The following is a 25,749-nucleotide window of genomic DNA, read 5'->3' as shown; positions in this document are numbered from 1 at the left end:
GAAACGGTGATGGTGGTGGTGGTTGTGATAGTGATAGTGGTGGTGGTTGTGATAGTGATGGTGGTGGTGGTTGTGACAGTGATGGTAGCGGTGGTGGTGGTGCTGCTGCTGCTGTCGATTGTGATGGTAGTGGTGATGTGGTGGTGGAGGTGATGGATGTAGTGGTGGTGATGGTGGTAGTTCAGTGGAGGTGGCAGTGGTGGTGATAGTGATGGTGGTCATGACAGTAATGGTAGTGATGATGGCACTAACAATTAGTGACCCATCAATAATAATGATGATGATGATTACAGGAATGATGATGTCATGAATGTAAAAATATTACTGTTGGTATGTATAATGGCTGCGGTTTCTAATGGGCAGAGTTATGTCAATGACACTCAAACTCTGCGCAGTATATTATATACACACATGCACCTGTCTCTCTTTTAGTGCATGCTCAACACACACACAGACACTCTCTCTCTCTCTCTCTCTCTGTGAATATCTTTGCTAGAAAGACCAAAAAAAAAAAGGATCTAAACTGCACCCTAAGGGTTGACTCTATTTCAGTACAGGAAGCCTTTGCAACCAACACAAACATATTTCTAAACATAGCAGGCAAACAACTGATCTGTTTACCTCACGCCCTGCCCTCTCCTCTACCTCCCGATCACACACACACTCACACACATACACATATGCTCATGCACACGCTCATGCACATGCACACCCACACTCCCACACACATGCACACACACACACACACACACATATGCTGTATTAACATACCACATCTGTTCATTTCTATGTGTGCACCTCTTAACCATGAGGTACCATGACAAACAAAACCATTCTACTCTATCCTATTCCAACACATAAAACCATTCTGTTTTCTTCACTTCTATTCTATTCACACACACGCACGCACACACACGTACACACACACACAGCACACACATGTACACACACACACACAGCACACACATGTACACACACACACAGCACACACATGCACACACACACACAGCACACACATGTACACACACACATACAGCACACACATGTACACACACACACACAGCACACACACACACACACACACACACACACACACACACACACACACAGCACACACACACACACACAGCAAGCCAGATGACAGCAGGAAGACAAGAGACACAAAAGGGGAAGGAGAGAGAAGAAAGAGATCTATCCATGCAGAATTCAATACCTGAGCCCGCACATGACTGCGCCGTCAGCTGTTTCAGGTGAGACTGGCCAAGCACATGAACCATGGCATAATTGTCCCCGCCTTTCTTTGTCAGATCCAGCAGGCGTATGTAGACTGACACTCGTGTCTTGCTGCTGGCATTCAAGTTCAGCTCTGGGGCAAAAAAATTAGTATATCAGACTGACTAATGAGCACTAACTCACTCTTACAAAAAAACAAATAAGGAATCTGCAATATAAAAAAAAATTAAAGAGAAGAAGCAAATAATGTGTTTTTTCAAAAGAAGATTCATTGGGAAAGCAATAAAAAAAAATAAATAAATAAAAAGGTCTCTCAAACTGAATTAATTTTTAATAATAAAAAAAAATTTGAAATCTTTATGTACCCTTTACCTCTGAACTGGTTTTCTTTCTATTCATTTAGTTCTTTTTTTCCTTCTAATAATAACTTAATGTGGATAAACACAAAACTGATGAACACATATACACACATGCACGTGCATTCGCACACACAGACAAACATGTATCCATGCACAAACACACACACACACAGGCTGCACGCACACACACAAATGCACACACACACACTGGTTACTATGCAAATGAGTGCCTACAGTAAAGTGATGCCAGGGCACTGGGAAATTTTATCCAACATGCATGTATGCCATGTTTTAGGCCAATCGGTCTACAGATCAGTCACAGTACTGCTTTCTGTCCCGTCTGTTTCCTAACAGATCCCATTCGCATATTCCCGCTTTGCCTACTCTTTTGTTCGTGCTGCCATCCTTAACCAGTTCAGTGCCTTTAAGCCGTCAGCTGACCACTTGGAACAGTTACACACATGTAAAGAGGGTTTGCCTCGCATGCCAAAAAGGCGTCGGACACTTCATCAAGTGAAGACAGTGGTCTCAATCACTGGATTAACACAACTTTGCAAGCTCTGCTGATGATTATGTATAAGGATGAGCTTTGGATCTGTCTTGCCTTGTGATTGGTTCAAACTCGATGGTGATGACAATGACGGTGACTGCTTTCTTCAGTCCAGACAACATTTCTGAGTGAGTGACCATGAATGACAGTGAAGGGGTGGTACTTTCATGCAATTTGAGAAGAGGGGGAGGAGAGATTGCGGAGTGGTGTAAGACCATGGGTTAAAGACCAGACAGAGGGCGCAGTTAATGGGCACGACGCAGCTGTCAATGAACTGTCTTCTCACAGTGATCAACTGCCGAGGATGGCAACAGCCAGTCATGCATGATTTTCCTGAGACCCAGGGCTGCCACACAACAGACGGGAATTCACATGTTTTTCAGGATACCTCACGTCAGAAGTAAGACCTATGGACACAGATCGTTTTCTTTTCAATCGCCAAAGACGTGGAACAAGCTCTCTGATAACCTCCGTCATTCTGATTCCCTCGCATCTTTTAATTCTCGTCTCAAACCTCACCTTTTCCCTCAGCAATAAGTTCAATTGTGGCAGGTCCACTTCCTTTTCGTTAGCTGTGCTTGACTATGTGTGTATACATATGTATGTGTACATAACTACATTCATGTATATGAATGTGTATTGTGTGTGCGTGTGTTTATGTAAGTTTGTGCCTGCCTATGTGTGCGTATGTGTTAGGGTAGCTGTTAGATACACATGTATGTTAAAATGTATGTATGCAGTGTGTGTGTGTGTGTGCGTGTGCGTGTGTGTGTGTGTAGTCACATTTTGGTGTGTGTATGTAACATAGATATAATGTTTTATGTTAACAAAAGCGTTTTTGTAAAGCACCTAGAGTAGATTTCTGGATAGTGTGCTATATAAGTATCCATTATTATTATTATTATTATTATTACTGATCAGTTGACCGATTCATTCATAGAGGAGACAAAACTGGATGCACAGCAGACACTTTGTCGGACCAGTTACAACCAGGAGAAACTCATCATCAAAGCGCTCTCTCCTCTAAGGAGGGACGCTCTTTGGTAAAAGAAAACCTTGACAGCTCATTCTCTGAGAATATGATTGACTTTCTATCTTGACTTAACCCACGTATGCCACTGGTGGTGCAGTTGTTCACACACATGACTTCAAGTGTTGTGACTGTCATCATAAACTTAAAATCTTTTCTTCTTTTTTTTCTTTTCTTTTTGGTTTGTTTACTTGTTTTTTTTGTTTTACAGGTATATATATCAGACAATAAGCGTGCTATTTCCAGCTGTATTTTGTTTGTTTTCTTTCCAGGTGTCATTCTGTAGACGTTGAAACAGACTTTTTTTTTAATGCATAACAATTATTATCTTCATTTTGAAATGCCTAAATAAGTTAGCTAGATTTTTTTTTTTAATAAAAATAATAATAAGGGGGGGGGGGGGGGGGGAGAATAAAACTGGTTTATGTTCCATATTAATTTTCCTTCATAAAAATGTTTACTTTCATCCTGTATCTCTGGTGGTTTTTGTGCCAGAATTAAAGGGGGAAAAAAATCCTCAAAATTCCCCAATAAGGGGAGAGCACTGTTTTTTTTTTTTTACATAATTATCTGGCACTGAACTGGTTAAAGTTTGACTCCTTGTCCTGTTTCGCGTAACCACCATTCCTGTTTCCCCTATTCAGTCTCTCTCTCTCTCTCTCTCTCTCTCTCTCTAAAACACACACACACACAATCCAGCGATGAAAGTGAAGTGTTTGTTTTTACACACACACACACACACACAGCAACCAGGTACACAGGTGAAGAACTGTGAATAGGGCAAATTGGTATCACCAACTCAGTGATGGGTGAATCAGGATTAGGCCACTAAGGAATAGGCAAAATGGGGAATTATAGGCCAGTCAGGATGGCAGTGATTCCCAACCAAAGTTTGTTTGTTTGTTTGTTTGTTTGGAAGCCGTGGGCTAGGAGTGGGTTAAATCACTCAGTACAGCCAGTCCTCTCTTCTCCTCTACACAGACCCCTCGGATGTCCAGTGGGTGTCTCAATGACCCAACCTTTAGCTTCCGTCGTCAGAATTGTGGTATCTTTGTCAGTATAAGAGCCTTCCGCTTGCAATATTTTGACGATGGTAACTGGGGTGAAACGCTGTTAACGTCATCTCTCTTTCGCCGTTCGTATGGAGAGAGTTAAAAATACTACAGTGGTGAATGACCTGTGGGGGAGGGAACTTAGCTGCCTATCTATCGTAAGCTTTACAGTCACAACATATACCAAAGGTCACAGTACTGCTGGCCACCCCAAGCAAGCATACTGAACACTGCCAACAGGCATTTAGTCAATGCAAACACTTCAAAGGGTAGACACACCCATGGGCGACAATGGCAGAAGATGACAGAACAGAAAAAGGAAACATTGTTGTTGCTATTTTGGGTGGGGTTTTTTGTTGTTTTTTTTAAGACAGCAGGGAAAAAATCAAATGAAGAGAGAAAGAGTGAGAAAAATAAAGGAGATCTTAGCACAGAATTTTCAGGTTGGGATATCATTAACAAAAGTATGAGATACCAACATGGGGATGGGGTTGGTGGTAGTGGTGATGGTGGTGGTGTTTCTTTTGGATTCTGCTTAAAAAAAAAGAAAAAAAAGTTCAGTATACAACTATGAATGAGTATAACGAGAAAAATACTTTGTTAAAGTTTCCTGAAACATAAATGAACTTACAGACTCAGCATTATTTTTACAAAATGAAAAGAGTTTCATTACTTGATATGTCATTATGTGGCAATGTTGTTGGGTTTTTTGGGTTGGGTTTTTTTGGGGGGTTTTTGTGTGTGTTTTTGTTGTTGGTTTTTTTGGGAGGTTGCTGTTTTTGGGGGAGGGGGGGGTTTGTGTGTTTTTTTTTTTTTTTTTTACTGCACCTTGAAATAAAACAGAAGAAACTACATGATATATACATGTTCTCCTATTCCATAAAAAAAAAAAAAGTTATTGAGGGAATGTTGAAAACTAAAACTGCTATTAGTGTCTCTTAGTTATGTATGAACAATAACAACAAAAACAACAACACAATAATACAATAAAAGAAATGAAATTTTCAATCCACAGACCTTTTTCAAGGATGAATGATATAATGTGAAAAATGTTGTGTCAATTATACTTTTAATGTGACACATATTACCTCATCCTCTCTCTCTCTCTGTCTGTCTCTCTCTCTCTTTCAACCCTACCGTCTTTCAGCTACAAAATTTTGTGTCCATGATGTTGGTCCATTTTCCCAACTTGATCAATAATTTACAGCATTTTGTGTATCTCAAATGTATGTGCATGCACCTCCTTTGTATACAGGCCAAGAGAAAATGATTTCTGAGCACTTCTCAGTTCTGAATGAGTAGAGAGAGAGAGAAAGAGATGGAGGGGGGGAGGAGGAGGAGGAATTTTGTTTAGTGTCCCGTCACACATATCAGTGATTGAAGACATTTTGTTAAAGTATTTATGAATACATTTGAGTATTATCAGTTAGAAGGGGTGGGAGATGTGAATGAATGGAGAGTTGGGGGAAACTTGGCAAATGAGTGTGAAATGAGGGTGAAATTTGAAAAAAAATCTAAATACAAGTACAGGAAATTACTTAAAGGACTTCGTAAAAGAGAAGTTGTTAAACTGACAACTGATAATGAATGCAAAAAGTCAAAAACATCAACGTTCTCAGTCACATGTGAAAACACACTTTCGTGTACATAAGGCTTCATCAAGCTAAAGTTAAAAATTATATGCTTAACTGTCAGGTTACTAAAGCATATGCACTTGACATTATGAAGTGGGTGGGGGGGTGGGGGGGGGGGGTGTGTGGGGGGGGGGGGCATCTGGGGCAGCAGCTCTGGCTCACCAGCGGTCAGAAGTTGTTTGGCGGGCAGCAGTTTGGTGGTCAGTGTCTTCATGTCAGCAGGGTGCAGAAACTGCTCCAGGGGTTGTCCTATCAATCGTTCCTGTCAACACACACACACACACACATACATACAGGTATGCAAAACCACATGTGTATTACTACCATTATCATTATTATAATTATTGATACTTGTTTAGCTACTCTCTTCCATCAGAAACTAACTTCTGAGCGCTTCAGGAACACTTGGTTTTCTTTTCCCCCACCCCCACCCCTTCCCACCATTTTCAGAGGCATGACTCCCACGCCACTCATTTCAAGTCTCCCTTACATACACAGCCACACCTGGGGCTCATCCTTTACAAACACTTGGCACAATAGACTGTCAACCTGGGTAGAGCCGACTGACAGCCGCCTTTAGGTGCTCATTCATTTCCTGTGTCACTCAGTCAGGCTTCACTCATGCCCACCCACACACACCTAAATGTGTGCATATACACAAAAGCATATGCAAATGCATGCACACACATGAAACAGGTGCGCTTGCTCGCGCGCTAACACATACATACACACACTGATACACATAAACATGGCTACACACACACACACACGCACACACGCACGCACGCACGCACTCACACACAGGCACAAAGACAGATACAAAAGGACAGTAAGATAAACAACATAACCCTACTTCAAGTTCAACAAAATGCTCAAGTCAAACAAGACAATTTCAGTCACACACAAAACACACCAAAAAAGGGTTGGTCATGAAAACTACACAGCCCCAGCGTTGGAAAGAAGAAACAAAAGCGAAAGAAAACAAAGTTCCTGATAAAGGGAAGAATAAAGCTTAACCTGCCAACTAGGTTAAACAAACAAAAACCAGAACCCAGGCAGTGCTGAGAAAGTTTTGTGACTGTGCAAACACTTGTACTGTAATGGAAAAGCAGACAAATGCACTGTGCAAGCAGTATCTATTCTGGCGTGAAATAACCGTTCATTTCTATCCTTTAAGGAGGGAGGTGGCAGAACGGTTAAGACACTCAGCTGCCAGTTTTGAGAGTCCATGAGGGTGTGGGTTTGAATCCCGCTCTCGCCCTTTCTCCCAAGTTTGACCGGAAAATTAAACTGAGCATCTAGTCATTCGGATGAGGCGATAAACTGAGGTCCTGTGTGCAGAACGCACTTGGCGCACTGAAAAAGAACCCCATGGCAACGAGAATGTTGTTCTCTGGCAAAATTCTGTAGAAAAAAATCCATTTCTGATAGGTACACAAATATATAAGCCTGACTGAGCGCGTTGGGTTATGCTGCTGGTCAGGCATCTGCCTGGAAGACGTGGTGTGGCGTACATGGGTTTGTTCTGAACGCAGTGACGCCTCCTTGAGAGACTGAAACTGAAACTGAAACTTCTATCCTTTCGCTACCACCCCAATTTCCCTCTGCCCTCACTATGAATGAAGACATCAGCAAAAGAAATAGATAAGTAATCATGAGAAACTGGAGAACAGTAGCCAGACAGTGGTTAAAGAACAAACAAAAGGATCAAAATATTACAACAACAATAATATCAGCTTATCAGTCACCACCACCATCCTCATCAGATTTAGTGTGTGTGAGTGTGTGTGTGTGTGTGTGTGTGTGTGTGTGTGTGTGTGTGTGTGTGTGTGCACATGCCTGCATGCATGCATGCAATAAAACAGTATAAAAAAAATTTTCATTATCTCAAATCTGCAACTATCTGGATCACTTAAAAATTTTAAGTAAACTTTTTTTTTCTCTTTTTTTTTAACTCAAATTCCTGGAAGCAAACAGGAAAGCTTGCATGATCTGACTGCAGGTCCTGTGAACTGCTAACCTGTGTGATAATACAGGTAATTTTTGTATACACACATATACATGCAAGTGCACACAGACACACACACACACACAAGAGCGCACACACGCACACACACACAAGAGCACACACACACACACACACACACACACACACACACACACACACACACAGACTCTCTCTCTCTCTCTCTGTCTCTCTCTATGTCTGTCTGTCTGTCTCCCTCTTACAAACACACACATACTCAGTTGAACCCACACAGTAATCTTTCCCTTTCAAAACATATGCTGCAGACACTTGACATGCAATGCAACCCATGAATCCATATGGCACACAACAGGCATACAGTTGTCTTCTCCTGCTCCCTACCCAACCCCCTCCATCTGGATCCCCCCCCCTTCCATCCCCACCTCCCACTCCTCCTTCCCTCCCTCAGCTCAAAGCGCTGTAAGCTGATCCAGCATTTACAATGGCATAACCATCTGCCTTTCACAAGCACACACAGCCATCAATATGAACTGAACAACATCACATCACAGCCAGCACCATGTCCTGGTTTCAGTTTCATCAGTTTCAGTCTCTCGAGGAGGTGCCACTGAGGAGGTGCCACTGCGTTTGTACAGATCCATATATACTACACCACATTTGCTAGGCAGATGCCTGACCAGCAGCATTTCTTTTTTTTTGCCCAATGTGCTTAGTCAGGCCTTGAGTGCATGCATGTATTTGAGTGCTAATCACAAGTGATTTTTCCTGCAGAATTTTGCCAGAGGACAACGACCTCATTGTCATGGGTTCTTTCTCACTGCGCCAGGTTTGTGCTGCACATGGGACCTGAGGTTATCACTTCATCTGAATCACCTGACTAGCAGTTTGTTCTTCCAGTCAAACTTGGGGGAAAGGGTGAGAGCAAGATTCGAACCCAGACCCTCAAAGACTCTGTACTGGCAGATGAGCAACTCAACCATTCTCCCATCTTCCTTCTCATGTCCAGATATTACTGGTGACCACATTCACGCACCCTTTATGATGTTCTTCACCTGCTGTGTGGCTATGCAGATGTGGGGTAATCATACACTGTGTTTTTTTGCTGGAAACTGGTTTTATTTCAACAACTGAAAAGAACCATTTTTCTGAGTTAAAGAACCATCTGACATACGCAATAAATCTGGCTGGTCTTTATTTTGAAAAGCACAGTTAAAATTCAAAAAGCAATACTGCCTGGTTTGGTTTTTTTTTTGGTTTTTTTTTGTTTGTTTTTTTAATGCATTGTACAATTCATTTTACATCAAGCTTTCATCTACCCACTTGAAAAAAATGGGCAGTTTTGCAGAAAATGTGGCCTTGACCATACTGTGTTATTTATCTGAAAGTGTGTTCCAAACAGAATTTAGCATCACACAATGGAAGGCCATAATCTGAAACATCCAAAATTTCTACACTGCAACACTAGCAGTGATACACAGCCCCCTGTTCCTTGCCGTTCACCACACCCCCACATCAAATCCTCCTCATTATTGATCTGCAGGGATGGCATAGTGCAGAGGGGTGGGGGGGTTGGGGGGAGGGGGTGGAAGTGGGTGAGGCAGGATGGTGGGAGGGTGGAGGTGGGGGTTAAACATGACTGTCCTGTAATCTGACTGTGATCAGATCTACGTGACAGTCCTGAAAAGTGTCAAATAGATTTGGAAGCCCTGTTCAGTTTTCCATCACAGAGTGATGGCCTGCAGTTAATGCTTTCATCTGGGATGTAAAAGAATGTGAAAAGTGCACAACAGATCAAATCCCACACTTACCAGTAATTTCTCGCCCTCCACTAGACCTTGAGCGGTGGTCTGGACGCTAGTCATTCAGATGAGACAATAAATCAAGGTCCTATGTGTAGCATGCACTTAGTTCATGAAAAAGAACCCACGGCAACAACAACAACAACAAAATGGTGATGCTGCACTATGCCAACATACTCTCCCAACTGAAAGTAGCCTGAATTTCATACAGAGAAATACAAAACAAAAAAAAAACAAACACTAAAGATTCAAAGATGTTATCTGTCTGGTCAGCACAGTAAACAAGGATCCGATGCACCTGACATTGAGAGCATTACACATTCTGGTATTTAATGTTGACGCAGGGGGTGAATAACCATTTCTGTTCAATCAACGGTGGCTGCTGTCGATGTGAGATGGATTACAATGGTGATCATCGTCATCGTTTATCATCATCATTGTCATTATTACAACTGCTGCAGCCAATATCTGGAAGACGAGACTGGTGGCATGACTGATGACCCCCTCCACCCAATGCACCACCACTCCACTGTATGCTGGGTTTTGTTGTTGTTGATTTCTTACCCATCCCCCCCACCCCCACCCCCCCCCCAACCCCCACCCCCTTCCTTTGTCCAATCTCTCACAAGTCACATCCATTGTATGCGTGCTGAAAAGAATGAATGCATGCATGTCAAATCTACCTTTCAGTGAACAGGAAATAAAGCAAAGAGATGAAGAACAAATCAGGAGGCAAGACTCATCAAAAGAGGGGCTCACGCAAGCCGAGGAGAAATGAAACACACAGCTGGTGGAGAAAGGGCAGAGGAGCAAGGCACACGTTGTTATTGTATTGTGTTGTACTGTGCAGCATTGTAATTTGTGTTGTGTTGTGTTGTGTTGCGTTGTGCAGCATTGTAATTTGTGTTGTGTTGTGTTGTGTTGTGTTGTGTTGTGTTGTGCAGCACTGTAATTTGTGTTGTGTTGTGTTGTGTTGTGTTGTAATTTGTGGTGTGGTGTGGTGTGGTGTGGTGTTGTGTTGTACTGTGCAGCATTGTAATTTGTGTTGTGTTGTGTTGTGTTGTGTTGTGTTGTGTTGTGTTGTGTTGTGTTGTGCTGGACTGTGTTGTGTTGTGTTGTGTTGTACTGTGCAGCATTGTAATTTGTGTTGTGTTGTGTTGGATTGTGTTGTACTGTGCAGCATTGTAATTTGTGTTGTGTTGTGTTGTGTTGTGTTGGATTGTATTGTGTTGTACTGTGCAGCATTGTAATTTGTGTTGTGTTGTGTTGTGTTGTGGTGTGGTGTGGTGTGGTGTGGTGTGGTGTTGTGTTGTGCTGGATTGTATTGTGTTGTACTGTGCAGCATTGTAATTTGTGTTGTGTTGTGTTGGATTGTGTTGTGTTGTGTTGTGTTGTGTTGTACTGTGCAGCATTGTAATTTGTGCTGTGTTGTGTTGGATTGTGTTGTGTTGTACTGTGCAGCATTGTAATTTGTGCTGTGTTGTGTTAGATTGTGTTGTGTTGTGTTGGTTTGTATTGTGTTGTACTGTGCAGCATTGTAATTTGTGCTGTGTTGTGTTGTGCTGTGTTGTATTGTGTTGTGTTGTGTTGGATTGTGCTGTATTGTGTTGTACTGTGCAGCATTGTAATTTGTGTTGTGTTGTGTTGGATTGTGTTGTGTTGTGTTGTACTGTGCAGCATTGTAATTTGTGTTGTGTTGTGTTGGATTGTGTTGTGTTGTGTTGTACTGTGCAGCATTGTAATTTGTGTTGTGTTGTGTTGGATTGTGTTGTGTTGTGTTGTACTGTGCAGCATTGTAATTTGTGTTGTGTTGGATTGTGTTGTGTTGTGTTGTACTGTGCAGCATTGTAATTTGTGTTGTGTTGTGTTGTGTTGTGTTGTGTTGTATTGTATTGTGTTGTACTGTGCAGCATTGTAATTTGTGTTGTGTTGTGTTGTGTTGGATTGTGTTGTATTGTTTTGTACTGTGCAGCATTGTAATTTGTGCTGTGTTGTGTTGTGTTGTGTTGTGTTGTGTTGTGTTGTGCAGCATTGTAATTTGTGCTGTGTTGTGTTGGATTGTGTTGTGTTGTGTTGTGTTGTATTGTATTGTGTTGTACTGTGCAGCATTGTAATTTGTGCTGTGTTGTGTTGGATTGTGTTGTGTTGTGTTGTACTGTGCAGCATTGTAATTTGTGCTGTGTTGTGTTGTGTTGTGTTGGATTGTGTTGTGTTGTGTTGTGTTGTACTGTGCAGCATTGTAATTTGTGCTGTGTTGTGTTGGATTGTGTTGTATTGTGTTGTACTGTGCAGCATTGTAATTTGTGCTGTGTTGTGTTGTGCTGTGTTGTATTGTGTTGTGTTGTGCTGTGTTGTGTTGTGCTGGATTGTACTGTGTTGTACTGTGCAGCATTGTAATTTGTGTTGTGTTGTGTTGTACTGTACGGCATTATAATTTGTATTGTATTGTATTGTATTGTATTGTATTGTATTGTATTGTATTGTGTTGTGTTGTGTCGTGTTGTATTCTGTTGTATTGTATTATGTTGTACTGTGTTGTGTTCTGTTGTATTGTGTTGTACTTTGTATTGTATTTTGTTGTGTTGTGTTGTGTTGTGTTGAATAACATTTTATCACAACAGATTTCTCTGTATGAAATTAAGGCTGCTCTCTCTCTCTCTCTCTCTCTCTCTCTCTCTCTCTCACACACACACACACACACACACACACATATAGATTCCATCGCTCGCCACAATACCCACAACATAGACATACACAAACACCCCATCCCCAACACACACACACAAACACACACACACACATGCACATACACACACACACATACACACCAACATACATATGCATATGTGCACTCATACACAAACAGAGCTATCCTGAAACACACATGCACAACCCCTCCATACACACACACACACACACACACACACTGCCATCGATTTGCCGCAAGAGGGGTGGGGAAAGATCTGTGGCCTTGTGTCTGGTTTTTGAGGTTCTCCTTTACTTTTCTTTGGATTTCTGATTTTCCGAGGACAAAAGATTGAAAAAGGAAGAGAGACAGACAAGAGACAACATTTAACTTCTTAGGCTGACGGGTGGAGCTTTTAGCAACCACTATAACAAATTCTTTAAAAAAAAAATCTATCCACACATAAAAGCCATCTGAACACCACGCTCCACTGAGCACCACCACATGAATGTGTGAGTGTATGCCAACAAAGGGTGACCACTAGACTGGAAAACACTGACCTCCGCTGAGCTGAGCGACAAGACACACTCAGATCCCAGCCCAGTGTCAGCGGTAGCTTGCATGCTTCTCCATGGAGCAGGTGGAAGCCCCTCCCCCCCCCCACCCCCCCAACCCCACCCACATCCCCTTTGTGGAGTCCTCTGACAGTCACCACTAACTGGGGGTGTGTGACTCATCAGGCCAGTGGGGTGGGGAGAATCCTTGCCTGGCTTTTGGGGAGGGGTGACAACTGTGTGAATTCATACAATAACCACTGGAGCCATGGTGGTGGGGTGCTCAGCTCAAAAGTGGCTGGATTCTCCCCTAAAAAGAGACAGAGACAGAGACAGAGACACAGAGAGAGACACACACAGACACACACAGAGAGAGAGAGAGAGAGAAAAGCTTTTTTCTTGTTTGGTAATAGTTTGAGGTGGCCAACTTGGGTATCGAATATATCATTCAGATGGATTGATACGGACAGTTATTGTGTCTATCCTCAGTTACAGACCAATCTCTCTCTCTCTCTCTCTCTCTCTCTCTCTCTATATATATATATATATATATATATATATATATATATATATATTTATTGATATCTGGTCTGCATACCGCTCTGCGTTTTAAAACTGTATTTTCAAGAACTCTTTCACATGACTTATGAAGCCCTTGAGGTAAAAAAATTTGAAGACAAATTCTAAGAGCTAAATCTTATGAATGGATAGCGAGTGCAGAAGTTTACATACATATATGTGTGTGTGTGTCTGTGTCTGTGTATACATATACCCTTTTTTCTATATGAAAGTTCTGGGCTTTCAGTAGACAGGGTTAGAGGAAAATAAGGAACAAACAAGGTAACTGTGATGACTTTCTTGAAATGGAAATGAAATCATATCAAAATGTCTAAACATCTTTAACTTTTTCAAGCTGAACTGAAATTCATGTATGTTGTAATTACAACTATCGTTATCATTTGGCTGACAGTTCGTTCCTTTGATTCAATAGCATTTATTGGGGGAAAAAGACAAATCCGTAACAGATTCCTTCCACTTTTCCAAGCCAAATTAAAATAAGAAGAATAACAATAATAACAGCAATTACAACAGTGACAACAATAATAATGATGGCATTTCTTCTGAGCTTTCCAAGTTTCTCAAAGTCTGTCTTCTTTTCTTTTTTCCCCCCTCAAGAGAAAGAAAGAAAGAAAGAAAGAAAGAAACAAGACTGGCTCCTGTCAAGTCAAACGCTGAAATAAAGCCAGTTGCCAGTTGCCGGAGGCAGGCAAGACATACAATCTATAGCCCTCAGCTGCACAGCACCTTGAGGCAGGTGAAGACAGTGTGAATCGGTTATCTGGCTCCTTGTCAGGACTACTCTCCCTGCACAACACACACACGCACACACACACACACAACAGACAAACACCAGACACACATACACAACACACAACACACACACACACACACATACACACACACTCACGCACACACAATACACAGACACACACACACAGACACAATACACACACACGCATGCACACACACACACACACACAGAGCACACACACACACACGTCCACACACACACACATACACACACACTCACGCACACACAATACACAGACACACACACACAGACACAATACACACACACGCATGCACACACACACACACACACACACACAGCACACACACACACACACCTGCTCCTTCCTGCTCCTCCCTTATCTTCTCTCAAAGTCTGCCGCCCTTCTGTTTCAAAATTTCCCCTGCTGACTTTTGAAAAATAGTGATTTCTCTCTCTCTCTCTCTCATTCTCTCTCTCTCTCTCTCTCTCTCGAGCCAGTTGAGCGTGGTTCCTTACAATCAACAGCTTTTTCTTCTGTGAGTTAACTGTTGCAGAGTGGAAATCTGCTGCTTCTGCAGGCAGGCCCAGATGCTTGGAGGCAGAGAGTTCTGAATGATTTATTAAACATGCACAGTCAGCCACGGGAATACTGTAAACTACCTTGTAAGCAAAGCACCCACTCCAACTATGCACAAATTTCGCCCTAAAGTTTCGAGGGTGGGGGTGGGTGTTGACTGGGTACTTCTTCCCCACCCCCCACCCCTCCCCCACACACACACCACTTTTTGTGAGGGCCCATTCCCTTACTTAGTTTCACCAAACAGCACTGGTTAGGCTGGGGAGTAACAACAAAACACTAGCTACTGAAATAAGATTGATGGAGAAACATCATGCTTTCAATCGTTGTTTGTTTTCTTTTACAATGAAAGCACTGATGTCTCCAGCAGGTGTTCCATTCTTTACCTCTAGATATGCAGATCTGCACTGCTTTGTAAGGCTGTTAACAGGATACGAGTAGCAAACTGAATTTTTCATTAATTCATGAGATTTGTTTTTTTGGTGTTTTTTTTTTGTTTTGTTTGTTTGTTTGTTTGTTTTCAAAATGGATGGTGAGCGTTTACAAAGTACTTAACCCTATGCACAGATTTTAACCCAAAATGGGGGGGGGGGGGGGGTTGGGGTAAGGGGGGAAGGCACTGACAAGATACTGGCTTTTTTACATGGTAGTTTACAGTGATTACCACCAGTCCCTGTAATTCCTGTGATGCACATCACTATCATCATTTGGTGGTTTGGACTGATAGTGTGGATTACTGTAGTTTGTACTTGCAGAGATGTGTGTACACTCTAAACCTCCACCATCCTACAAATTGACTACTGCTAATTTTGCTTCTTCTTTTTTTCTGAGGGAGGTTGCAGAATGGATAAAATTCTCATCTGCCAATACAGCGTCCACGAGGATGTGGGATTGATTCCCGCTTTTGCCCGTTCTCCTGAATGTGACCGGAAAATCAAACTCAGCGTCTAATCATTCGGGTGAGACAATAAACTGAGGTCCAGCATGCAGCATGCATTTGGTGCCCTGGAAAAGAACCCATGGCAACAAAACTGTTGTCCTCTAGTGAATTTCTGTAGAAGAAATCAACTCTGATAGCTACACGGATATACATGCATGCACTCAAGGCCTGACTAGCATTATACTGCTGTTAGGCATCTGCCAAGTAGATGTGGTGTAGCTTATATGGCGTATATCCTTGACAAAGTGAAACTGAAAATGAATATATCATCATCACGTTGGAAACCATTACCACACAGAAAAAGGAAGAATAGAGAAACTCACCTGACAATAATATGCAAGCTGTTATCATGCGGGTAAACATGATCACATAAGTATCAACAGGATTTCAACTCACTTAACAATGAACAATTGTTACCAAACTGGAAAAAAAAAAAACATGACAACACACCCACAACCACATACACAAAAACACCCACCTACCCTCCACCCATCAATCCACCCACCCTCCCACACACATTCACATAATGAAGAACAGATCTATAGAGAAACTCACCTGGCAATGCCCCAAAAGCTGCGTCACGGTTTCTGAGAGGTAGACCACTTTCCCATCCATGGACAACATTATTACAAAGCACTGCAATCCCTGCAAAAAGACAAACAAACCGTAAGTGTGACAGACAGAGTGGTGAGAGGGTTTTTATTGTTGTGGTTTATTTTGGATAAATTATGGATTAGGGAATTAAAAGATTTCTGTAAATCCGTGTCGGCGACACCAAGATTGCAACCGTGAACCAGGGTGGTATTTCAAGGGGATTTAAAGGATTAATGAATTAAAGGGATTAAAAAAGTGAAAGGACTGAAAGATTCTCACACAGGCCAGGGACATACAGAGGCCAGTCACAAAGGGTTTTCTATTGTTTTATTACAACAGTTAAGAGGGAATGAGAAAAAGAAGAAAAAGACAGTGCAGTAGAATGTTAGGCAGCTGGCCCTGTGTGTGACACACTGAATGTGTGTGTTCGTTCATTCAAAGCACCTGTGTAAATGGACCAGTGCTAACACTCATCATGCTCTTTATGCAGAGGCGCGTTTCTTACATATGTATGCTAGTTAGGCAAGGCTCTCTCAAGACAGGCAAGGAAGGTGCGTTTCTTAGATCTATGCTAGTTAGGCGAGGCTCTCTCAAGACAGGCAAGGAAGGTGCGTTTCTTAGATCTATGCTAGTTAGGCGAGGCTCTCTCAAGACAGGCAAGGAAGGTGCGTTTCTTATGTGTATGCAAGTTAGGCGAGGCTCTCTTGAGACAGGCTAGGAAAATGTGTTTCTTTTTTGCATCTCGCAGCAAGAGTGGCTAGGTTCTCACAAGTCAAGACTTGGTACAGCCTTAAGAATAACTTTGCCACAAAAGGATAAAGACTACTTCCCGCCTCTCGTTCGTTTTGTTGAGCATGTACTCACCATTCACTCTCTTGCCACTAGCATGCAAGCATGCTTGCCTTTAATAAAAAAAAATAAATAAATAAATAAAAAACGACGGCACAAAGTAACATGACAAACAACACAGTTTACCAGTAACTACACAACTATACACAACAATTCTAAAACAAGAGAAAACTGCAAGACTCTCTTTTAATTAGTTCAACAACTGGAAGTCCTGTTTCTTACTATGCTGGAGCATGCGCCCATGCGTGCACACATGCACATCCATGCACACTCACACATGCACACACACACACTCATACATGTACACACACACACACACATACACACACACACATTCACACATAAAGAGGGAGAGAAGAACGAGTGAGGGCTTGACAAAAGGCGAAAGAATCACACAAACATGATAGAGAGGCAGAGAGAGAGAGAGAGAGAGAGAGAGAGAGGAGGTTCACAGAAAGGGAGAGTGGGGGTCAGAGATTGAATATATATATATATAAAAAATGCAACACTCCCACCGCCACCCCTCGCCCAACCTTGCTTCTCAGAGAATTCTTTGAACTGTTAGTAACGCCAAGTGTACTGACAACTCTGCCATCCAGAAAAAGCTGAAGCTGCAGGTAAGAAATGAGCTGGATAAGGAGAATCTAATATTTAGATTTTTTTTTAATCAAAGATTTAAAAAAAGCTGGCACTAAGAAAGATACAGTCTCCCTGACAACTCATCTCCCTTCCTTGATAGCCACACGAGGGATTACTGAAGGGAGGGATCTGAATCCACCTCTCCCTCCCTCTCAGCACAGATCCCCTGTCTCCCCACCTGCTTCACATTACTGACTCTCTTATTCATTGCACTATTCCCCCTCCTCCCCCACATCCCCCCCCACACACACACCTTCCTCCCTAACTGCTCTCTGCCACCACTTCTACCACACACACACACACCTTTGAGTGGGGTGGCAATGTAGGGTGAGGTGGGGTGGGGGATTTGGTTGCATCAAAATCCATTGTCCCCCTGTGGGTCGTGAACTTTCTTTCCCTGTGCCTGTGCCTGTGACTGCGTGCGTGCGTGCGTGCATGTGTGTGTGTGTGTGTGTGTGTGCGCGCATGTGCGTGTGCTGTGGATGGAAAGGAGCTAGGGGCACTGCTGGTGAAGGAATGTGGAGGGGAAGAAAGGGGTGGAAAAGACCACTGGCCTGCTCCACCCCACACGCCCCACCCCCACTTCCCCAATTCTCCCGCTGTTTGAGCATCCATTGCTGTAGCACCATGCTATTTTATAGTATCATGTGTGGTTGGTTATCTTCGCTGTGTGTGTGCATGCTCTCTCTCTCTCTCTCTCTCTCTCTCTCTCTAGTTAGATCCTCAGTGTGTCCTTTATGAACCAATATTGTTCATTCTGCTCAAGGCTAAGTTTGTGTGCATGAGTACATTACACGTAACCACATGTGTGCAGGTCAGTGACCTTACATTCTGAGTACACTCTCTCTCTCTCTCTCTCTCTCTCTCTGTCTGCTGTCTGTCCATCTGTGCCTTCCCATTTTTAAAAAGGTAATAATCATTTGTATTGTTTATATTACCTTTTTCAAACAGCAGGAGAGAGAGAGAGAGAGAGAGAGAGAGAGAGAGAGAGAGAGAATGAGAGAGAGAGAGAGAGTGTGTGTGTGTGTGTGTGTGTGTGTGTGTGTGTGTGTGTGTGTGTGTGTGCGCGCGCGCGCATGCGTGTCTGTGTATGTGTGTGTGTGTGTGTGTGTGTGTGTGTGTGTACGTGCCCCACTGTGTACAGGTATGTTTGTGTGTATGTGTGTGCATTTGCCACATTTATTCCAGCATGCAAATTATTGTATGTGGGCACAATGTTAACTGCAGGCTGTACACAGTTTCTGATCCGCTTCCCTGATGCCAATGCCCTCACTTCAAGTGTATACATATTTCCCAAGGATACCTATCCATTTCTTCAAGCAGCTGTTTTATTTCAATCTGTCACAGGCCCGCTCACCTAAACCAGCTGGCCACAGTTGTCTGCCCATGCATGCACAGACAGGGACAACGTGATCAGAACTGTCTGTGCTCAACCACAGAAAAAGACAAGTGAAAAAAACTTAAGTGTGTAAAAACTAAGATTTGGTTTCAGCTTCCTGTATGAGAGAGAGGCTGTCTGTCACTGGGTGCAAACAAATCAATATCACACTGCAGCACATGTGGCTGAGCTACCAGGCATACGCACACACACACACACGCACGCATGCACACACACAAACACACATGCATACACACACGGAGGGAATTAAAAATACTTTTAAAATTCAAAATGAGGAACGGTGGGGTGGTGGGGGGGGCACACAGCGCACAACCACCATTCTACAAGGCGGAACACATGAATTCACTCTACCGGCTGGACTGTGTGTGTGTGTGTGTGTGTGTGTGACTGAAATAGCCCTCCAGAAAACAGTGATAATACACTACAGTGCTGACCACTGATGTGTGATGGAATGTGGTGTGGTGATAACTGTTGGTGTGTGACAGAATGTGGTATACTGGTGACTGTCAGTGTGCGATGAGATGTGGTATAGTGGTGACTGTCAGTGGGTGATGGAATGTGGTATAGAGGTGACTGTCAGTGTGCGATGAGATGTGGTATAGTGGTGACTGTTACTGTGTGATGGAATGTGGTATAGAGGTGACTGTCAGTGTGCGATGAGATGTGGTATAGTGGTGACTGTTACTGTGTGATGGAATGTGGTATAGTGGTGACTGTCAGTGTGTGATGGAATGTGGTATAGTGGTGACTGTTAGTGTGTGATGGAATGTGGTATAGTGGTGACTGTTAGTGTGTGATGGAATGTGGTATAGTGGTGACTGTTAGTGTGTGATGGAATGTGGTATAGTGGTGACTGTCAGTGGGTGATGGAATGTGGTATAGTGGTGACTGTCAGTGGGTGATGGAATGTGGTATAGTGGTGACTGTTACTGTGTGATGGAATGTGGTATAGAGGTGACTGTTAGTGTGTGAATGAATTTGGTATAGTGGTGACTGCTAGTGTGTGATGGAATCTGGTATAGTGGTGACTGTTACTGTGTGATGGAATGTGGTATAGTGGTGACTGCTAGTGTGTGATGGAATGTGGTATAGTGGTGACTGTTACTGTGTGATGGAATGTGGTATAGTGGTCACTGTCAGCGTGTGATGGAATGTGGTATAGTGGTGACTGCTAGTGTGTGATGGAATGTGGTATAGTGGTGACTGTTACTGTGTGATGGAATGTGGTATAGTGGTCACTGTCAGCGTGTGATGGAATGTGGTATAGTGGTGATTGTCAGTGTGTGATGGAATGTGGTATAGTGGTGACTGCTAGTGTGTGATGGAATGTGGTATAGTGGTGACTGTCAGTGTGTGATGGAATGTGGTATAGTGGTGACTGCTAGTGTCTAATGGAATGTGGTATAGTGGTGACTGTTAGTGTGTGATGGAATGTGGTATAGTGGTGACTGTTACTGTGTGATGGAATTTGGTATAGTGGTGACTGTCAGCGTGTGATGAAATGTGGTATAGTAGTGACTGTTAGTGTGTAAATGAATGTGGTACAGTAGTGACTGTTAGTGTCTAATGGAATGTGGTATAGTGGTGACTGTTACTGTGTGATGGAATGTGGTATAGTGGTCACTGTCAGTGTGTGATGGAATGTGGTATAGTGGTGACTGTCAGTGTGTGATGGAATGTGGTATAGTGATGATTGTCAGTGTGTGATGGAATGTGGTATAGTGGTGACTGTTACTGTGTGATGGAATGTGGTATAGAGGTGACTGTTAGTGTGTGAATGAATTTGGTATAGTGGTGACTGTTACTGTGTGATGGAATGTGGTATCGTGGTGACTGTTACTGTGTGATGGAATGTGGTATAGTGGTGACTGTCAGTGTGTGATGGAATCTGGTATAGTGGTGACTGTTACTGTGTGATGGAATCTGGTATAGTGGTGACTGTCAGTGTGTGATGGAATCTGGTATAGTGGTGACTGTTACTGTGTGATGGAATGTGGTATAGTGGTGACTGTCAGTGTGTGATGGAATCTGGTATAGTGGTGACTGTTACTGTGTGATGGAATCTGGTATAGAGGTGACTGTCAGTGTGTGATGGAATCTGGTATAGTGGTGACTGTTACTGTGTGATGGAATCTGGTATAGTGGTGACTGTCAGTGTGTGATGGAATGTGGTATAGTGATGATTGTCAGTGTGTGATGGAATGTGGTATAGTGGTGACTGCTAGTGTGTGATGGAATGTGGTATAGAGGTGACTGTCAGTGTGTGATGGAATGTGGTATAGTGGTGACTGTCAGTGTGTGATGGAATGTGGTATAGTGGTGACTGTTACTGTGTGATGGAATTTGGTATAGAGGTGACTGTCAGTGTGTGATGGAATGTGGTATAGTGGTGACTGTTACTGTGTGATGGAATGTGGTATAGTGGTGACTGTCAGTGTGTGATGGAATTTGGTATAGTGGTGACTGTTACTGTGTGATGGAATTTGGTATAGTGGTGACTGTCAGCGTGTGATGGAATGTGGTATAGTAGTGACTGTTAGTGTCTAATGGAATGTGGTATAGAGGTGACTGTCAGTGTGTGGTGGAATGTGGTATAGTGGTGACTGTCAGTGTGTGATGGAATGTGGTATAGTGGTGACTGTTACTGTGTGATGGAATTTGGTATAGTGGTGACTGTCAGTGTGTAAATGAATGTGGTATAATGGTGACTGTTAGTGTGTAAATGAATGTGGTATAGTGGTGACTGTTAGTGTGTGAATGAATGTGGTATAGTGGTGACTGTTACTGTGTGATGGAATGTGGTATAGCGGTGACTTCTGGTGTGTGATGGAATGTGGTATAGTGGTGACTGTCAGTGTGTGATGGAATGTGGTATAGTGGTGACTGTCAGTGTGTGATGGAATGTGATATAGTGGTGACTGTTACTGTGTGATGGAATTTGGTGTAGTAGTTACTGTTAGTGTGTGATGGAATGTGGTATAGTGGTGACTGTTAGTGTGTGGTGGAATGTGGTATAGTGGTGACTGTTACTGTGTGATGGAATGTGGTATAGTGGTGACTGTTAGTGTGTGATGGAATGTGGTATAGTGGAGACTGTCAGTGTATAAATGAATGTGGTATAGTGGTGACTGTTAGTATGTGAATAAATGTGGTATAGTGGTGACTGTTACTGTGTGATGGAATGTGGTATAGCGGTGACTTCTGGTGTGTGGTGGAATGTGGTATAGTGGTGACTGTCAGTGTGTGATGGAATGTGGTATAGTGGTGACTGTTACTGTGTGATGGAATGTGGTACAGCGGTGACTTCTGGTGTGTGATGGAATGTGGTATATTGATGACTTCTGGTGTGTGATGGAATGTGGTATAGTGATGACTGCTAGTGTTAGGTGGAATATAATATTGTGATAATGAACAGCTGCAGTGTGATGGAATGAGGAGGTATGGTACGTGATAATACAATCATACATTACAGGGAAAAACAACATTGAACAACAACAAAAACTGACATGCTATAATTTCGTACATGTCTGCATCACAATTGACATCACATGAAACCATCAAGCGAATCCAAAGCTTTATGGAACTAATTCTGCGGGCCATCAAAACTGGGTGTTCACCAATTTGTTTTCAGTTACCCCATATATCATGGACAGCCACATTTACCTGGCAACACAAGTGTAGTGATAATAAACTGAGAAACTTTAAGAGGGAAGAAAATGATAATAAAAAAAAATAATAAAATAACATAATTTTTTTAAAGCTAACAAGGAAGCAGACAAAGACATCAAAGAAGACCAAAAGGTATGGGGGGAGGAGGAGGGAGGTGAAAGAAGTGGGGGAGAAGGAGGATAAACAGCTATTAAAAAACCAACAACATTATATATACATATATTTCTTTGAGCTTCACTGTGTTCACAGCATATCTAATACATACATGCCACAAGAACATGACAGGCTGACACACTTCGGACATTGTGTCAGTTTCATTATCAGCATATCGTTGTTTATAACTGAATAATACAGGGTGGGAAAGAGCGCAAGAGAAGAGAAGGGGGATGGGGGTGGGGGGGTGGGACAGGAGGTTAGGGGAGGGGTGGGTGGGGGGAGGGAGGGTGAAGATGGCATGAAGAAAGCAAAGAGGAGAAGTGGTCAGAGATTGAAAAGAGAGACAGACAGACAGACACAGAGAGAGACAGAGAGACAGAGAGAAGAGAGAGGGGTAAAGAGAGAACGCCTGAGAAACATCATACACATGCAGACCCCAACTGAAAGAAAGATTTATCCGGGGGGGGGGGGGGGGGGGGGGATTTTTTGCAACAAGGAATGAGTCAGAGCAGAATTACATAAAACTTTTTGACACTTTTACGGTCTCGATAATCACTCGCATGTCCACAGCTGACTTGGACATAACATGAAGGAAGGGGCAGCTAACAAGGGAACACATGTCACATGCTATGTTTAAGACTGATAGAGGAATGGTTAGAGAGGAGGTTCGAGGCTGGAGACGGAGGGGGTGGAAGCTGTGCTGGGGAGGGAAGGACAGCAGCCAAGTAAGGAGAGGGGTGGGTGGGAGCAGGGAGTCGAAAAGAAAAGGACGGAGAGTGAAGAAAACCATCTCCCCCACTCTTCCCCAAAAAATGGAAAAGGAATGTGTAGGGGAGGGAGTTTGTGTCTATATAACTCTCCATTTACAGAAAAACTAGCTGGCAAACACTGTCCATTTGCAGACAACTAACAGGCAAACACTCTGCACGATTGCATTCACGGAAAATATATGAAACGTATGTGTACATGTACATGTATAAATGTGCACAAAATGCAACTGTCATGTGTGTGTGTGTGTGTGTGTGCACGCGCGCGCACAAACATGTGCATGTGTGTCTATACATGAATGTGTGTGCATGTGCATGCATGTATGCGCATGTGTGTATGCATATGCGCATGTGTGTGCATATGCATTCATGTCTGTGTGTGCACATGTCAATGTGCATGTGTCTATACATGTATATGTGTACATGTGTATGCATGTATGTGCATGTGTATGCATATGTGCATGTGTACGTGCATATATATGCGTTCACGTGTGTGGGTGGGTGTATGTGCATGTGTGTGTGTGCGTGTGTGTGTGAGCATGTGTATGTATGTGTGTGCATGTGTAGGAGTGTAGTATGGCAGGGGGAGGCCACATGCAAGCACACTGTGATACACACATGCATGACAATGTGAGTGTGAGCAGACCCACACGCCTGCGCGCACAACACGATCCACAAGAACATATATATATATATATATATATATATATATATATATATATATATATATATATATATATATATATATATATATTTAAAACAACATACAGGGAACAAATAATCAAAATTCTGAAACGTTCACAGACAACAATCATTTTCTCAAAAAGGGGTGGTTTTTTTTGTTTGTTTGTTGTTGTTTTTAAATCAAAACCAACCTCCTGAATATTGTGACAAAGACTGGTGGCATCCAGAAAATCTGGTTTCCATTGCTGCTGGTTCCCTCTCTTCTTCATCACATTCATGGCTGAAACAAAGACAAAAAAAAGAAACCGCTTCAGTTTCAGTTTCGTGGAAGTGTCAAAGCATGAGGACTGTTCAATAAAACTGACCTCATATATCACTGAAGTTTAGCAGTGAACAGGCTAATGTGGTACTGATTTTACATGAACTTTGTCATATGAAATTAATGTGGTACTGATTTTATATATGGACTTTACAATACCAGATTTGTATGGTACTGATTTTATACAGACTTTACCATATGAGGTTAACATGGTACTGATTTTATATGGACTTTACCATTTGAGGTTAACATGATACCGATTTTATATGGACTTTACCATATGAGGTTAATGTGGTACTGATTTTACACGGACTTTACCATAAGAGGTTAAAATGGTAAAGATCTTATACAGACTTTGCCATATGATATCAATGTGGTACTGATTTTATATGGACTTTACAATATGAGGTTTGCATGGTGTTGATTTTATATGGACTTTACCATGGTGTTAATGTGGTAATTACTTAACAGGAATTTTACCTTATGAGGTTAATTTGGCATCTATCTTATATTGACTTTGCCATCATATTTTCATATCATTTGTGTACATGAAAATGTGTGCGAGTGTGTGCATATGTGCAGTCCGAGTATTGTGTGTGTGTGTGTGTGTGTGTGTGTGTGTGTGTGTGTGTCTGTATCTATATCTCCATTTTTGTTGTTGTTGTTTGATTGTTTGCTATTATTCTATGTGTATGTGTGTGTGTGTGTGTGTGTGTGCACGCGTGCGCGTGCACATGCATAAGCATGTGTGCACATGCATGTGTTGTGTGGGAGCATGTTTCCAACCTTCTCAGCCAGTCTGTATCCATTTGTGTGTCTCTCTCTCTTAGTCTCTTGTCTGTCTCCTTTTCTGCAATTCTCTCTCTCTCTGTTCATTTTCTCTCTCTGTGCTTGCCCCCACCCTCATTCTCCTCTGCTTCTCTTTTCCTGGTTTTCTGT

At 42.5% G+C, this 25,749-nt stretch overlaps 1 protein-coding gene across 1 annotated transcript in view; it reads right to left on the bottom strand.

Annotated features, from left to right (window-relative positions):
- Positions 1–25,749, bottom strand: part of LOC143283776 (uncharacterized) — a 69,318-nt gene that overhangs the window by 31,751 nt on the left and 11,818 nt on the right. The window contains exons 2-5 of the mRNA XM_076590128.1: positions 24,683–24,771; positions 16,290–16,379; positions 6,021–6,120; positions 1,214–1,366 (exon numbers count right to left, since the gene is read on the bottom strand). Of these exons, the coding sequence (XP_076446243.1) occupies positions 1,214–1,366; positions 6,021–6,120; positions 16,290–16,379; positions 24,683–24,769 (430 nt within the window). The 5' untranslated portion in view covers positions 24,770–24,771. The remainder of the gene's footprint in view (positions 1–1,213; positions 1,367–6,020; positions 6,121–16,289; positions 16,380–24,682; positions 24,772–25,749) is intronic.

The sequence above is a fragment of the Babylonia areolata genome, chromosome 7 (genome assembly GCF_041734735.1).
Source record: "Babylonia areolata isolate BAREFJ2019XMU chromosome 7, ASM4173473v1, whole genome shotgun sequence".
In the NCBI taxonomy this organism is placed as follows: Eukaryota; Metazoa; Mollusca; class Gastropoda; order Neogastropoda; family Buccinidae; genus Babylonia; species Babylonia areolata.
The sequence above is the reverse complement of the archived record's forward strand: the minus strand, read 5'-3'. Positions and strand labels throughout refer to the sequence as shown.